Raw genomic sequence first — 16,226 nt, 5'->3', positions numbered from 1 at the left:
ACATTCAGACTACCGATTTCCGTCCGACTGCATCAATCGCTGAGAAAGACGGATCAATCTGTTTGTTGTATACCACTTGAGACTGGAGACGAGAATGTATAACTGGCTCTTAAACGACGTTACGTGGATCCGAAATCACGCAACGATTGCAGTACAAGCAGGTGCATTTACATCAGCTGTGCAGAGTGCGGCATCGTGTAGAATGCATCGCGGTGTATAATGTGTACGTCTGAGGTATACATAACTCAGCGATTTGAACCTTGCATGGAAAGGCACGACACGGAACGCCACAAAGCATTATCTTACTCTCACTGTCACTCTCACTTTCGCACGTTATTGAGACACCGCGCGTCGAGGATACGGAGGAATGTTGAAAAATTGCGAGTACAGAGCAAGCGTGAATTCAACGTCATTCAGAGGAATTATAGTCTGAAGGTTGCTTTAACAGAATGCATAGACGGAAATCGTGTGTTAGGAATTCCCCAATCGTGAAAAATGGCTGTCGCACTGGCTGTTTCTTTTTCTCGTAACTATGAGAAAATATTTTGCGAATCAGATATTCCCAACAATACATATTATGATCTCCGATATCAACGTCGCGGTATTGTTAACCATTGTCGATATAAGTGCTACCTACGTCATTTTTCTTTTTAACTGCAATTTATCTCGAACAAACAACTTCTATTCACCGATATATACCCATCTCGGTGGAACGATCGAGTGATAAATATTCACTCTTTGATGTACAATTGAGGCTAGACGTTTTTCATTTGTATCCCACGATGAGAAGACTGATTCAACAATGTTTTGTGATGAATTCGCGCAGTATGAAATAGCGATAAACGAGAATGATAATAAAGTCTGCAGTACTTCCGACTCTCCTGATTTAGTTGAGGAAATTTTTTTTTTTTTTTTAATTTAGGCAAAAACGTATTAATAATTCATACCTCGTTTCTGAGGAACGAATCAAAAAACCTCTGACATTCATGGCTATTTCCCATGACCACGAGAGCCTTTTGTTATTTATCGTGGAGAGATACTCATGTCATTGTATAATATCCGTTGTACTCGTTATAGCTACACTGTCGTTAATATCATGTTTACTGAAAATCTACAATCTGCACAATTCGCGGAACTTGAAAAAATTATATGGAATATAGGTATATAATAGGTATACTAGGGCCGGAGGATCTTAAAAAGGTCATTTTTGAATTCGACCGGCTCACTCCCCAAATCGGATCCAGATAATCGAAAAATAATCCCTTAATTTTTTCAGATTTTCATCTCAACTCTAATCCGTGCCCCAAAGAGGATGGATTCCATTCAACCCTACAGGGGCACATGAAATTTACCAAACGGATTTACATCGCTGATTACGAATCTGAACTCAAAAATTGAAAATTCGAAGTGGTAGATCCACATATGCCAATATCGAGTGACTTTTGAGGTTTTGATCCATCATGTTGGATACGCCACGTTGAATTTTCAAATTTTCAGTTCAGATTCCTAATTAGCGTCTCAAAAAACCCTCTTATACCAAATTTCATCTAAATCCGTTCAGTAGATTTGATGTGCCCCTGAAAGGGTTGAATGAAATCTATTCTCTTTGGGGCATGGATTAGAGTTGCGATAAGAATCTGAAAAAATGAGGGAATTATTTTTTAAATAACTGAATCTGATTTTGGGGGGCGAGCCGGTCGAAATTCAAAAATGACCTTTTTGAGGTTAACCCAAAGGTATACATGAAATTGCGCTCGGTTGTGCAGAAGCGATTTCGACATTTTCTGCAGAGGATCGGGTAGGAAACGGTGGGTCCTTCGACTGGTTAATTCAATTTAACATTTGGCTTGATAAAAAACAGTTTTTATTAATATTCCGAGATGATTACGGATCACGCCGTAACGCCTGAAGGTATCACGTGCACGCTGTGAGGCCGCTGCCTATACAAGCGGCGTACGCCATGAAGTGAGGAATGTTGTTCTGTTCCAGAGTTCCGGAGAAGAGATGCGACCATGGGCCACGAGTGAAGATGGCAACGTCATCTCCGCCATGGGTTTCCGAATTGAGTGGAACCATTGTGGGATATTCGTATCTTGCGTAAGCTGCAAGGTGACAAAACATTACAACGATATCAAGGCGACATGATCACTTTGGTGAAAATTTCTACTACTACGAATTTTTACAGAACTTGGAAAAATTTCGTATTATGTCTTAGAAAGTTGTAAATATGCACAGTTTTTCATAAAGTATTGTTAATTTTCGTTAAAAATTGTATTAGCTTGTAAATTTTTTACACTGAAGAAATAAAAATTTTCATGAAAATGTAAAAACAATTTTTTTTGCCAGTAATTGTACGAAATGTCCCAATTTTTATAAAAATTCGTGGAGAGTCGTAGAAATCATTTTCACCAAGGCAGCGGAAACGCGAACAAAGCGAAGCAGAACAGCTAATACTTACTAAAGTCGTCTTCCGAAAGGTCGTAGCGGGTGCTGTTCGAAGGCGTTTTGTATCCAGGCCCGTTTGCGTAGCTGAGTGTCGTGTAGGGCAGACCATCCTCGCCATTGATGCCAGATAGTCCCAGGATGTCGTTACCGCGCACTGGATATCCTGATAAACTCATGACGTGCGCGTGGTCGGCTGTCACGAGAATCAGGGTGTCACTCTCGTCCGTCATTTCGTCGGCAAGACGAACGGCCGACGCGAGTTCCACCGTCTCAGCCAAAGCCAAGCGAGTGTAGGTGCTGTGATGGGCGTGATCTATGCGACCTCCTGTCCGGATTTGAATCATGCAAAAATGAAGGAACCGTAATGATTATGCATTTTTTCGGAAATTCTGTCAAACGAATTAGGGATGTTTTTCAGAATCGATTCAGCCGAAAAATCGGATACAAAAGATCGATCTTTAAAAGACCCAATAAGAAGGAAGCTTTAGATTCATTCCACGTTGACAATTGGACGATTTTTTTGAAATTTTAAGCCTGATTCGCTGGTAAAATATAAAACGCCAACATAAATTTTCCACACTCTTTTCTAATTGAAGATTTTGAGAATCGGATTTAATTCTTACAGACTTAGAAACAATTCTATGAAAAATCGATTGGGGAAGTATCGATACAAAAGATCAGTTCTCTGAACCTAAAAGATCGATTCTTGAGTGGATCGATCCAGAATTGCGCAACTCTAAAACGAATCGTGCCCATGACTTGCCTTCGACGAAGAGGAAATACCCGTTGCTGTTTTTCTGCAGAATCTTTATCGCCGCTTCTGTCATCTCGGTGAGAGTCGGTTCCGTTACTGGATCCGCCTCCAATTGATACTGGCAGTGACTGCTCTCGAACAGCCCTAGAACGTAGTCAACATCGTCGGGGTTGTCGATGATCTGTCGGAGTCCTTTTCGATTCCAAACGTAACTGTACGAGCTGTCGCGATCAGCTTTGTCCTGCTTCCAGGTCTCGATAAGATCGACGCCGTCTTCTCTGTTCCCGTAACCGCCCTCGTCGTCGACGGTTGTGTCCGGGAGGAATTCACGACGTCCACCACCCAGGATTACCTGCGTTAATTACTGATTCGCACATTCCCTGGTTAAGAGACAACTCAACGTTCTGACTGTGTAGGTACCTGGAAATCTTGGCCAGGGTATGTCGTGATGAGCTGAGTCGCAATGTCCAGACAGACCGAGGCGTTGAAGCCGTCATCATTTACGTCAGCGTCGGACTCCCAATCTCTGTTAGCGGTTCTTGCGTACGCGCCTGACGGCGAAGCGTGCGTTACTCTGGCCGTGGTCACAATCCCGGCTGATTTTCCTCCCTCCAAAGCCCACTGGGCAATGGACGATAAGTGGTTGCTGGTATTGGTCATGGCCTCGCAATCTCCGTAGGGCACTGCAGCGGTCAAGCCGATCACTGCATCGTTCGTCTTCACTCCGGTGAGATAAGCCGTTGCTGAACAGGCGGAATCAGCAACTTGTGAATCCACGCAGTAGGTCTACGAACAAAGTTGTTTCAGTATGTATATAATAAACTTTGCCACACCTTCCAGCGAACCTCGAGTGAATCCACTGATGCTTAAAACGAACTTTAGCTATACCTTGGAAAGTCCACTGTAGGGAAATGATTCCCAGTGCAATTCATCCTCTTCTCCAGTTCCACCCTTCAGCTGCCCAAGGTACGTTCGCGCAGCCGTCAAAGTGGGAATGGACATGCCGTCTCCAAGGAACATGATGATATTTTTAGCGCGATTCGTATTCTGACGTAATGTTGTTTTCGCTTTTAACGTGGACTGCGCCAAGTGATTCCAGTAAGTTGAGGCTGTAAATTATATCTCATATGGCATCGAAGTCACAATTCCTTAGAGATTGGCATACTAAACTTAGAAAGTCGTGAATTTCACTGTGAAATTTCTAAACATCTTGGCCATTTACAACATTTTGCCACAAAATAGCAAGGTGTTCTCAGAGTAAATTCATCGCAAATAAGTCTTACTGGTTTCATCCTCCAGATCAGCTAAACTTCGACTTGTCTGTGATCCAGATCTGTCCAGCGATCGCCCAGTAGTGTATTTGCCAGTCTCATGCCAATAGGCTTCTTCTATGTCCGCTAGCAGAGAAAGATAATTTTGCACAGTCTTAATCATGATAGCTTACCCATCGCATAAAGGATACCTATTGATATCTATAATTGGTGCGATAAACTTTAATTACAATTTCCAACCAAAATAATCGTTAGTACAACACCATCAAGATTTAAGATCTAATAACGTATGAGACGATCATCACTTTCGAAAATTTATATCGCGTCATATTGCAGAAGTCCAATGGATGTTTGATGAATTATATCCATCATGCAACCTTTGGAACGACGTTGAGTGGTTGACGTTTTAATCGATAAATGCGGATGGGTGAAAAACTGAAGCACTGAGATATCGTGAAGAGGGTTATCAGAGATGTTACAGACTGTAAAGCATACGATTGCCAGAAGGTATTCTGATTCAAGAATGTCTCGAACCCGCACAGACCAAATTATTCGATGGAAAAGCCTTTGCTATACCAAATATTAAACGTTTTCTTTGTCATGATCAGTTGCGGTCTGCAGTATTGTTTAAAAAAAAAAAAATCAACGTTTCTTCTTCTATAATCCCTTATCACAATCGCAGTCTCTTTACCCACTTCACATATATTCAAGTCACAAATCTATCTCTTAACTAAAAGAAGACTTGATTTGGATACAACTTAAAGTGCAATTTTTCCTCAGAATCAAATCGATGACACCTTTTTGATCGCATGTTGATATTGGGAGCATATTCACCTCGGGATATTTCCGGTCGACCAGCTACCACCGCTATGATCACGGCAACCGGTAGGATGTGCAGCAGTAACGTCATGGTGACCAAAGAGCAAGGATCGATCGCCAAGAACTGCAGTAGCGACGGAGAACTGATGCTACCACAACCAAGCACTTGACGGCAAAAATCTCACTGCTAAAAGGCTACTACCTCGAAGAACTTATACTTATAAGCCTACACGGCTACCCACTTCGCCCCGAAGCAAAGTTAGATTCATATTGCCAACTGTTATCTGTCATCAGATATACGCAACATGTTAACGTCCGTACATCACAGAATTACCTAATAAGAAATAATCCTCAATGTACGATTGATAAATACGCTGAAATCGTAATTTGACATCAGTATTGTAGAGAGACGGAGATTAGTATATTCAGTGGGATGTGGACTCCGTTGTCGATTGAAAGTTTATATATAGGTGAAGTGCGAATATTCGGCACATATGATAACATATTTTATACCTACTCTTGCTTCTGTTTAACGGGTGACACATCAATAAAAGGTCCAAAAGGATCTAGCATAATTAAAGTAAGTGTACCAGTTGTTGACACGTTTATACCCAATTATTGACCCTTTTATTTTCCGAAATTATACATTGACGACACTAATTGTGAATTTCTCGATGACTAAAACCAATTGCTAAAAGGTTAGAGACTAGAAAATTATTTTTTGGTAATTTTAGAACTAAGGATCAAACATATACAACCAAAAATGGTCAATAATTGGTACACTTACCTTATACAGCTCGTCTCAAATCTGTTTTAATTAATCCTCAACGAATTTTCGCATCCTACGAAGGATTCCATTTTTTATTTATTACTGAATAACTTTTTCCGTTAAAAATGTTACGCAGTCTTTCGCGCAATCGCGTAAACCAAAACCGAATTCACGTGGACCTGGGAGATTCAAAATATCAACAGTTCACTGCTGAGCCAAAACATCAATAAGCATGCATAATATAACAACCTGATAATTTGAAGCGATTAATTTATTTACTCACATAAAAACGTTACAGTTGTGACATTTTTACGGGTCGTAAGTGTCACGTTTTCGGCTAAATTATTTCCAGTGAATTATATGCTCTGCTACTGATTATCTTGAAAAGTTAATCAACCTGAAAGATTTCTGCTACGTGTAATTCAACCGCGATAATACTTTTAAGTGGTAATCATGCGTTAGATCACTGCACCGATTAGTTTTCAAGATAAAATTCGACAATTAATAAGGATTTTGTAACACGCCATTTTCAAGTTTCTTGCACAGGAGTAGATCAAACGTAAGTAACTAATGAGAATATGTATCATGGAAGGTACTTGGGAAAGTAATATGGTTATTATATAATTGTCGAATTATTCTTTATTTCAGAAACCATAATGACTTGATTTTTTCACACTCGTTAAATACGACAACAACACATTTAAGGGTATAAAATGCAAGGACTTTGTGTCATCCGTGTTCAGTCTTCAGATCCTCAGATGCTGGGACAACGGCCGTGTCAACTAGCATCACGTGCAAGCCGTGAGACCTGAACCAATGCAGGCTGCGTACGCCATGAAGTGCGCAATGCTGCTTTGCTCTAGTGTACCGGAAAACAGGTGGGACCACGGACCACGAGCAAATATCGCCACGTCGTCTCCGCCGTGAGTTTCCGAAGACAGTGGAACGGTCGCAGGGTATTCGTACCTCAGAAGAGCTGCAAGGTTTGTGATCAAAAACGATTGAAAACAACTTGTCGACATAGCTAATTTCATCAGCGTACAAAATGACGGAGTCAAAATTGACCAATAGTAGCCGGTGTCCACTACTATAGAACAATTTTTGTGGTCAATTCGGAACTTGAACGTGAGATAGTGTCAGATTGACAAGTAGTATTAGATTGATACCAACAAATATTCGACAAATGTCAAGATCGAATTTTTTGGTTACAACGTACGAGTATGTGACAACATCTCAAAAAGGAAAACGTCTTACTCAAATCGTCGTCAGAGATGTCGTATCGGGTACTATTGGATGGCGTTTTGTATCCAGGACCGTTGGCGTAGCTCAGCGTTGTGTAGGGAAGATTGTCAACTCCACTAGTATCGGCGACCCCGAGAATATCGTTTCCGCGACTTGGGTATCCGGATATACTCATTACGTGTGCGTGATCTGATGTCACGACAATAAGAGTGTCGCTTTCTTCGGTCAGCTCGTCCGCAAGGCGAACTGCGGCCGCCATTTCCACCGTTTCGTCCAAGGCAAGGTGCGCATACGACGAATGATGGGCATGATCAATACGGCCACCTGTTAGGATTGCAAGCAGGAATCAGTACCTAGTCTACTCTCTCACTCCGTCACGACGGAATTCGCACCCTGCCACGTACCCTCCACGAAGAGGAAGTACCCGTTTTCGTTCTTCCGTAGGATCTTTATGGCTGCTTCCGTCATTTCTGCGAGAGTCGGCTCAGTTTCGGGGGTCGATTCCAGGTGGTACTGACAGTGGGAACTCTCGAAGAGTCCCAAGACGTAGTCGACGTCGTCGGGATTGTCTATTACGGTCCGGAGGCCACTTCGGTTCCAGACGTAACTGTACGAGCTGTTGCGATCAGCCTTGTCCTGCTTCCAGGTCTCGATCAAATCGACGCCATCTTCCCTTTGACCGTAACTACCTTCATCGTCGACGGTTGCGGTCGGGAGAAACGTTTGACGTCCACCGCCTAAAATTACCTGAAAAACTTCGCCGTTATTGGGATTGTCACTTTGCAATGCGTCATTTGATGCGGAAAAAGATCAAACTAACGCATGAACTAGGCTGACAGCTGACCTTAGACCGTGTTATTTCACGCGTGGATAGTAGAACAGGTATATTATTAATTATGTTTCATTGATATATGTGACATGGGTCATTTGAAAACCCAAGAATTACCATTTGCCTCCATTAAAATGAAAAACTTAAGTTACGTGGTGCTAAAATGGCGGCGACAACCAAGCTCTGACGTCATGAGGACATCTTCCGATACTAAGTTACGCATTTATAGTCAAACCGCGGCCATTACTTGATCGAATCGATGAGAAATTCAAGGACCTACTTGAAAGTCTTTTCCAGGATACGCAGTCACAAGCTGAGTCGTTATGTCCTTGCAGACTGTAGCGTCGTATCCGTCGTCCGTCACGTCTGCGTCGGTCTCCCAATTTCGATCAGAGGTGTGCGCGTAAGCTCCAGCGGGCGAGGCGTGCGTCACCCTCGTCGTCGTAACAATTCCAGCCGATTTTCCTTCGTTCAGAGCCCATTCGGCAATGGACGACACGTGATTAGCAGTGTCAGTCGAGGCTTCGCAATCTCCGCGAGTCACGATACCGTTGACACCAAGCTGCCCGTTATTTGTCTTAACTCCGCAGAGGTAAGCCGTCGCTGTACTTGCAGAGTCAGCTACTTGCCGGTTAAGATTGTAGGTCTGGAAGCAGTTAAAAGGTACCGAGATTTTGAGCTTGTCCATGTTTCGCAGAATCTACGAGAAGCCCGTTGATTCGTAGAAATTACGCGTATTAGATCGTAGTAATTGTCACCTTGGAAAATCCAGTGAAGGGAAACGTTTCCCAGTGCAAAGAATGTTCCTCTCCACTGTATCCATGGAGCTGTCCAAGGTACGTTCGAGCTGCCATTAAAGTGGGAATTGACATTCCGTCGCCGAGGAACATGATTACATTTTTCGCTTTGTTTGTGTTCAGCTTGGTTTTCACTTTCGACTTGAGCGCGGTTTGCCCGTCGTTGTACCAGTAAGCTGTGGCTGTCGAATCGAGGTGAAGAAAATTGTCACATAAGGTCACAAGTGTGACAGTTTCGGAGGAAATGATGTAATATATTTATAAAACGAATCAATGATTGTTCGCTAAATTATATAAGTCATACACGAAATCAGTTGTGGTTTTATGAGGGTCATTTGAAAACCCAAGAATTACCATTTGCCTTCATTAAAATGAAAAACTTGGGTTATGTGGTGATAAAATGGCGGCGACAACCAAGCTCTGACGTCATGAGGACATCTTCCGATACTAAGTTGCGCACGTTCCTGACAATTTTTTGTGATTATGTTACGTACTTGTTTCATTCGAAAGATCAGTAACACCTAATTTTCCCAGTGAAACTGATCTGCCCAGTGTTCTCAGGGAATTTGGATGCCAACTCGATTCCTCCACGTCCTCTGCGAAAAAAAGTTGGTATTCTTATATATCTCGAGGTCTTTGCGGACTTTATATACACGATTTGTTATCCTCTGAATTTCCTTCACATAGTCAGAGACACTTAATTCTAAACCTCTTCTTTGTTACCGAATAAGTTTCCATCGGTAGTAATAATGTGTTAGCCCAACGATTTGAATTTTCGCTTCCTTTTTCTGCCAATCACTTATTGTCGATGGATTTAGACGATAGTTATTTGTTCAAGCACCAGCAGTAGCTAATACTTTTGTATTTTATCACGCGGTTACGTAATATCTTGATACGAGTTAACGTGCATAAAACGTGACCGTATAGCAATAGATTTGGAGTTAACTGCAGCTCGTGACGTGAAATGGTGAAATGTAAAACTGTAGCATGAATTCGGACTACCGAAAATGTTCACGTGTTGAATCAAAAAATGTTTTGAAAGAATTTAGCATGTGATTTATTACATGATTTATCTTGTAGATTCGATAAAATATATAAGAAATTACATAAGAAATTACAAAAGCACGATTCATCAGATCTACTAGATCATAAATCATATGGTCAACTTTTTGATCTAGTATAGTAAATGATTCGGGCGTTTTAAATTTAACATATGATTTCTGATATGTTCTATCGAATTTATCAGGCAAATCATGTAATAAATTACACGCTGAATTCTTTCAAAACATTTTATGATTTTAACACGTGCAGATTTTCAGTGGCGCTAACGTGATGTATTTTAACATGAGGACCCTCAAGTTCCAAAATTGAATCAAGACTTGTTGCAATATCGTGATCGATATTTACCTGACGTCAAACTCGGACGCCCAGCAACAGCCGCCACGCACACAGCAAGAAGGAAGAAGTGAAGCGAAGGTTTCATAGTTACTGAAAACCTGAATCTTATTGTCAGCTGTGGCCGAAGAGTGAAAGAAATACTGAAGTCACAAGGAAACTCTTCCCGGTGCCGATCTGACTGTTGTAAGGAAGTCGACGGACCAGAACTTTTAATATATGATTTTACGGCGAGCCCTCTTCTCCCCGACACGTGTTGAGACTCATGGTATATACAAAGCATTATCTTGCATTCAGATATTCGTGCGTCTGACGACACACACGAGGTTCGGGAATACCAATAATTTCCTGATTTCTTAATCCGTGAGTCAGGATCTCGCCTTTATGGTCACGTGAACTGCACTGCATACTTGAAGAGCTTTGAGTGATTTGAGATAATGGTCTCGAAGATAGTGTACAAGTGGGTGATAGGTGATTATAAATGGGCGCTTAATTTCCATGATTATTTAATTGATTCGTACTCGCACATCAAATCGTGCAATATAATCGACAACCCTCAGTATAGTCGTTCAAAAATTATCATTCACTACACAGTGTTGAGACTGTAGGGAATATTAAATTTCCCCTTTATTCTAATGTTCTTGCTAATCGTAATTATAATAATTGTAAGCGCCTCAGCTTCGTTGATAAGCTGCGGATTCTTTTATCCGATGAACACCTGCCCTTTATCACATCTATCATTTTATAAACACTCACAAAGCATGGCAGTGCCATGCTCCTAATAAACCCAAGTTGTGGGCTCGCCTCGAGGCTGAAAATGATTCAAGACTATCACGCCCTGAGTTTGATCCAATCAGCGCACAGATTAAGATTATTTCAATTTTAGCTACGCAAGGAGATTATCTAGTAAAACGACGGTTCATGTGATAGTTATTAGTTGGACACTTCACAAGCCGTATGAAACGCTTCAACTTAATTAATGGTATCGTATCAGTTAATCGTAATTTTAATCTCTGAAAACGTGAGAAAATATAAAATTATGTAGGACGTCGATTGTTAAAAATTAAAATAAATTTATTATTCATCAATTAATTTTCGAGTATTCGCATATTCAGTAAGGTTTAGCAGTGCCAGTACTTTGTAGACGTTTGCTAAGTAAAGCAATAGATACCAATAGACAATAATAGGTACATACATACAATTAATGTCATAATGACGTTGAGTACGTTAACCAACTTACTTAAATTATTATTATTTTTTTATCAATTATTTTGCATTTTCGATTTCTCGTAATATATTCATCAATACATATGTCCAATTGTTGTCTTATATACAAACTTGTTTGCATCTATACGTCCCAGAAAATTCAATGGCCAAAATTTATCCAGAAAACGGGAAAATGATGTCTACGATCCCAAAATTCATCATCTCAAATACGACGGTGTAATCCGAGACATTTGTTGGGCTGTAAAATCCTTTTTAGGACGTCAAATTTTGGAACATTGTGCCTTGTGCCTAAGTATTGTCTGAGGTATATACAGTGATATAGGTATATATACAGGGTGTCCCAACTTAAACCGTGCATTAGAATATCTTGGAAATAAGGACCGATAACGAAAAATGGTACAACATTCGTTCTGGGAAAAAAATCGGCTGCCATGCAATAAAACTACGTTAGTATTAGTTTCTCAAAAGCAGTACTACTCACAACCAATCTTGTATCACCACCATGTCCCTTTCGAAACTATAATATTCTCATCTGAACCATTTTTTGGTAGCAGTCCTCATTCCAGAGACATTCTAATGCATAGTTTAAGTTGGGACACACTGCACGACATATAATATATTAATGCGTAAATCCATCAAATTGCCAATGTATGTACAAACTTCTTTCTTAAGTAAGTCATTAATGAGAGCGTGATTTTGCACACGAGGACGCAATAAAATATGCCACTTATGTAACCCTAACTTGTCGGTCAACTAACATTGTATCGACAAGACTAACGGCGTGCATAGATCCATATTAGTTGATTAAAATTAAATCATCAGTCTATAAAATTGAATAGAAAATATTAGTCTCAAAATTACCAGTATCGAAGTAATTGAATAAAATTACTTTCTCACATACCTATGCTTGTTTCGCCTTTCTTTTTTCAGACTATAAGCTTAAAAGAATTGAATCAAGTTCGCTAAATAATATTTCGATTTACATTTGAAGAGGACTTAGGCAATATTAAAAAATGTGCAGAGTCGAGCGAAATTACGAATTGAACAATTCGAATATCAATGCCTCGAATATAAAAACAATCGAACAAGGCCCTAGTAGAATGTAAAATTAAAGAATAGAAATGCGAAAGCACTGTGCGTGAAACAATAGATCTAATTAATTAGTCAAACCTAAACTAAATGTATATTTAATAGTTCATACAGATCACGTTTATGTCACAAAGCCGAATCAGCCACTAAACAGAATGAGTAAATTTGAAAAAGGTGAATAGAAAATGGGTTAACTTGTCCGACCATCGAAGATTGAAAAAAGCAGTCAGATATATACATATAATGTAACGACCGTACGTAAGAGGTCTCTTTTCTTGTGTGTACGAATTACATACAGAACAAAATAAGAGACTCATTACAGGCTCGGTCATTTCATTCACATTTAGTTTCTATACATATAATGTCAATTTTTCCGTAACATGCAAGAATAAGTAGATCGTATTTCATATAGTAATCTAATTGGCATTAATTGATTGATTGAAAGTATAGTAAAACAAAAAAAAAAAAAAACATAGAAAAGCTAACAGATGACTGGTTACTCGGATAAAGATGGACAGGTTATTCGGAATTTCAAATACTGTTCAGACTTTTTTAAGCTCGATACTGCACTTCAAACCGAGCAGGAGTTCATTCTGGATGCTGATTTTCACTGGTGTTGTTGGAGTTGGGGCTGAAAGTCGGAGGTTCTTGCATGAGGGTTCTAGTCTCCTCTTCCTGGTCAGAGAGCGCGGAGGCAGCATTCTGGTGATTGGTGATCTGCTTTGTTTTCGGGTGACTCGGGACCTCGGTGAGTACCGGCCCGTACTGCGAAGGGGAACCCACCAGCAAGTCAGTTGACGGGTTCAAACCGCCCAACATCTTTTATCATAATAACAAAAGTGGTGCGTAAGGTAAAGAAACAAATAAGCGGGATATAAAAAACGGGCAAAAAACATTCGGGAGAAAATTAATCATGAGGCTACTCATTCAGTTCACGCGCTATACAGGGGGTCTTGCTAATATGTACGTACCTGTCCGCCGCCCCCAGACGGCTCATTCCTGGGCGATTCTCTCTTTTTGTAAAACCGGAGCCATACCCAAATCAGACCAAGAAGAAAACCGAATGCCAACAGTGTTGCGCCAATGGCTATTGTTCTTCCGTTCGAATCATCACCGCTATATCGATTCCTATTAACCGATGGCGGGCATTCCTTAGTGCTGTTGGTATCGGCAGCAACTGGAATCTGCTGAACTTCGATAGGTTTGGTAGGCAGATACTGTTGGGGCTGAGGACATAGAGTTATGGATTGTCACATTATTGTTGATCATAATAGTAATAAGGTAACAATAGCTGCTAAGTAACACCAGTGTTTTTCAATTGCTTTAAAGCACCTCGGTTTGAGCATTGATCGAGTCGCCTGATGCCAGGGCGACGATGATGAAGATGAGGCCCGCCGCTGTTAAAGGGACTGCTGTGGAGAGGCTGACCCATTCCAGCCACTTTCTGAGACCAAGCTTATGCCTGGTGACCGAACCGACACCCAAAAAGCCATCGACCCCGGTGTCGTAGGAGTAACCAACGGTGGTTGGTTGGTATACAGCCCCGTTGTCGGGCATTCCTCGTTTGGTCGTTACCTGCGATGATTTTATATTCGAAACTTCAGCAGTTACTACGAAACACGTTAGAAGCTGCCTCCGCTGCGGTTGAGTGCAAAAAGCGAAAAGCAAAACATTGGTGTCGCGATCGATGAAGTTGATCGTCAGACGAGAAAACAAAATACGCACGACGAGAATCAGATACTGCACGGCCTCGCGTACGTAAGATGAAACGATTGAAAACCAGAAGCAACCTGAAGGCAGCTAGGAACCAGTTTTTTACTGCGACCAACTGACAGGAGGTTCCTTAAACAGCGCAGTACGGAATCGGTGATGCACACACCACGGTTCGCAGCCTTTCAGTTGGAATCTTGGCGTGAAGCCACATTACTCGTCAAGAGAGTGCGAGAGGGATGTAGACAAGACTATGGCTGTCTAGTCTTATTCGTCCAGTGCGCATGTGCGGACTCTGCTAAAACGCATTTTCCCGCAAAATATCTGCGCGCGCAACGTATTAATGCCCATTCACTTTCCTGCTTTCTCTTTCTCGCTTCATATAGCTGTCGAATATACAATGGCTTGAATTTATAGTCCGCACTTGGCCAAGTGCGGTCCAATTCCTCGCCTAGAATACTGAAGCGGTGCAATTGAAAAGTTGTCAATTTTAATATGTCATGTTTTTGTGGTTATGTGAACGTTGAAACCGAGTGGTAATTTGCTATTCTTAACCGGTTGACTGGCAGGGTATTTTCAAATTTTGTGCTAAAACGGGTGGAAGCATATTCTTTACTGAAATACCCGGAAATCTGTTTAGGGAGGGGGGTTGTTGTCGATTCAATTTCTGAACTCAGTTTTTGCTTTGCACTGTGTTAAAGGGATAAAAATAAGGGTTGAGGGTGAACTTTCTGATTTCAAAAAAAAAATGACTTCGGGGGTTTTTAGGGACGCTCATTCCGTTCCTGAACTTGATTTTCATTCCGCATCCCTCTGGAGGGATGAAAAATGAAGGTTGAGGGTGAAATTTTTCAGTTTCTCCAATTCTCAATAATATGAAAACAAATCGAATGTCAGATTCATGATGTTCAAATGATAGATCGGAAAAACGTGATCGCCAAAACGTAAATTCCTAAAAATTCATTGTTGTTATTTTTGTTTATTTACGTTTAGTAAATGCCACTACGATTTCACGATTCAGATGGCGTATTCATAGTTAGCAACCCAAAAAACCTGGAAGTAAAAATTTTACAATCATACAATGACTTAAGAAGTATGTACTTCAAAAAGTGTAGAATAATTATATATGATTTGGATAATTTGTAGCTTAAGATTTTGAATTTAATAAATCTGATTGAATGATCGAATAAATCATACCAAACAAACAGTTATATCTGAATTTTATATTAAATTTTATAAATATGATTGAAAACTTGTATAGGTTGAAATATATGCTGTTCTGTTCGTATTGACCAGTAATGGAGGATTAAAAATAATTAAAGATAACAACAGGGGAAAACTTTGATTGGTATCAGAATCATGTCCGAAGATTGATTTTCATTTGCTTGTACTGCCAATCAATTCTGTATTGCCAATCTTTCTGCCGCAAATGGCGGAAAAGAATTGGAGCCAACCCATGTGAATATTTGGTAGGTTTCATTGAATACTAACTAATACTGTTTATTCAGATAGTATATCGGCGACTTGCAAAAGATAGCAATTCCGCATGAAGTCGTTGCGATCGGTGGTATTGGTATTGGGACTGTGCTCAATCGATTTCTCTCGCAAAATGACGTCGGAATAGTGCCCTGAGAAATTGATTGCAGCCTTTTTTGGAATCGACGAAATTTTTGACAAAAATCCAAAGGGGTTAGCCTTAGTTTTTTCTTGATTTTCGGAGCCGAAAATTTTAGGTCTCCGAATCGATTAGTATGACCCTTTCTAGAGTAATTCGACCACCAGGAACTCAGAAAACACACGAAAAAGAGCGTAGAACCAACAGCAGAGAAATGACGCTGAAAATCTGCAGTTTTTCGGCTGTAACTTTTCAGGCGCTGCT

The 16,226-nt window shown here is 40.6% G+C and overlaps 3 protein-coding genes across 5 annotated transcripts; all 3 read right to left on the bottom strand.

Moving 5' to 3' along the window:
* Positions 1–1,844: 1,844 nt before the first annotated feature.
* Positions 1,845–5,602, bottom strand: LOC124411997 (membrane-bound alkaline phosphatase-like). The gene is made up of 7 exons (XM_046891629.1): positions 5,305–5,602; positions 4,483–4,596; positions 4,088–4,308; positions 3,620–3,985; positions 3,209–3,551; positions 2,459–2,770; positions 1,845–2,102 (listed from the first exon to the last, which is right to left on the bottom strand). The coding sequence occupies exons 1-7, from the start codon at positions 5,378–5,380 to the stop codon at positions 1,915–1,917; spliced, it is 1,620 nt and encodes a 539-aa protein (XP_046747585.1). The 5' UTR covers positions 5,381–5,602; the 3' UTR covers positions 1,845–1,914.
* A 1,122-nt stretch (positions 5,603–6,724) lies between these two features.
* On the bottom strand, positions 6,725–10,419 carry LOC124412012 (membrane-bound alkaline phosphatase-like). The gene is made up of 7 exons (XM_046891662.1): positions 10,334–10,419; positions 9,421–9,522; positions 8,888–9,108; positions 8,410–8,775; positions 7,705–8,047; positions 7,313–7,624; positions 6,725–7,034 (listed from the first exon to the last, which is right to left on the bottom strand). Exons 1-7 carry the CDS (start codon positions 10,407–10,409, stop codon positions 6,847–6,849), a joined length of 1,608 nt encoding a protein of 535 aa, XP_046747618.1. The 5' UTR covers positions 10,410–10,419; the 3' UTR covers positions 6,725–6,846.
* A 958-nt stretch (positions 10,420–11,377) lies between these two features.
* LOC124412010 lies at positions 11,378–14,742 on the bottom strand. 3 transcript variants are annotated; one of them, XM_046891660.1, is made up of 4 exons: positions 14,363–14,742; positions 13,970–14,212; positions 13,609–13,863; positions 11,378–13,456 (listed from the first exon to the last, which is right to left on the bottom strand). In XM_046891660.1, the coding sequence occupies exons 2-4, from the start codon at positions 14,192–14,194 to the stop codon at positions 13,226–13,228; spliced, it is 711 nt and encodes a 236-aa protein (XP_046747616.1). In that variant the 5' UTR covers positions 14,195–14,212; positions 14,363–14,742; the 3' UTR covers positions 11,378–13,225. The 3 variants fall into 3 exon arrangements, with proteins under 3 accessions (XP_046747616.1, XP_046747613.1, XP_046747614.1); XM_046891657.1 differs by having other exon boundaries at positions 13,970–14,275; positions 14,428–14,742; XM_046891658.1 differs by having other exon boundaries at positions 14,428–14,742.
* Positions 14,743–16,226: the final 1,484 nt, after the last annotated feature.

The sequence above is a fragment of the Diprion similis genome, chromosome 10 (assembly GCF_021155765.1).
Source record: "Diprion similis isolate iyDipSimi1 chromosome 10, iyDipSimi1.1, whole genome shotgun sequence".
Taxonomy (NCBI): domain Eukaryota; kingdom Metazoa; phylum Arthropoda; class Insecta; order Hymenoptera; family Diprionidae; genus Diprion; species Diprion similis.
This window is presented reverse-complemented; position numbering and strand designations above follow the sequence as displayed.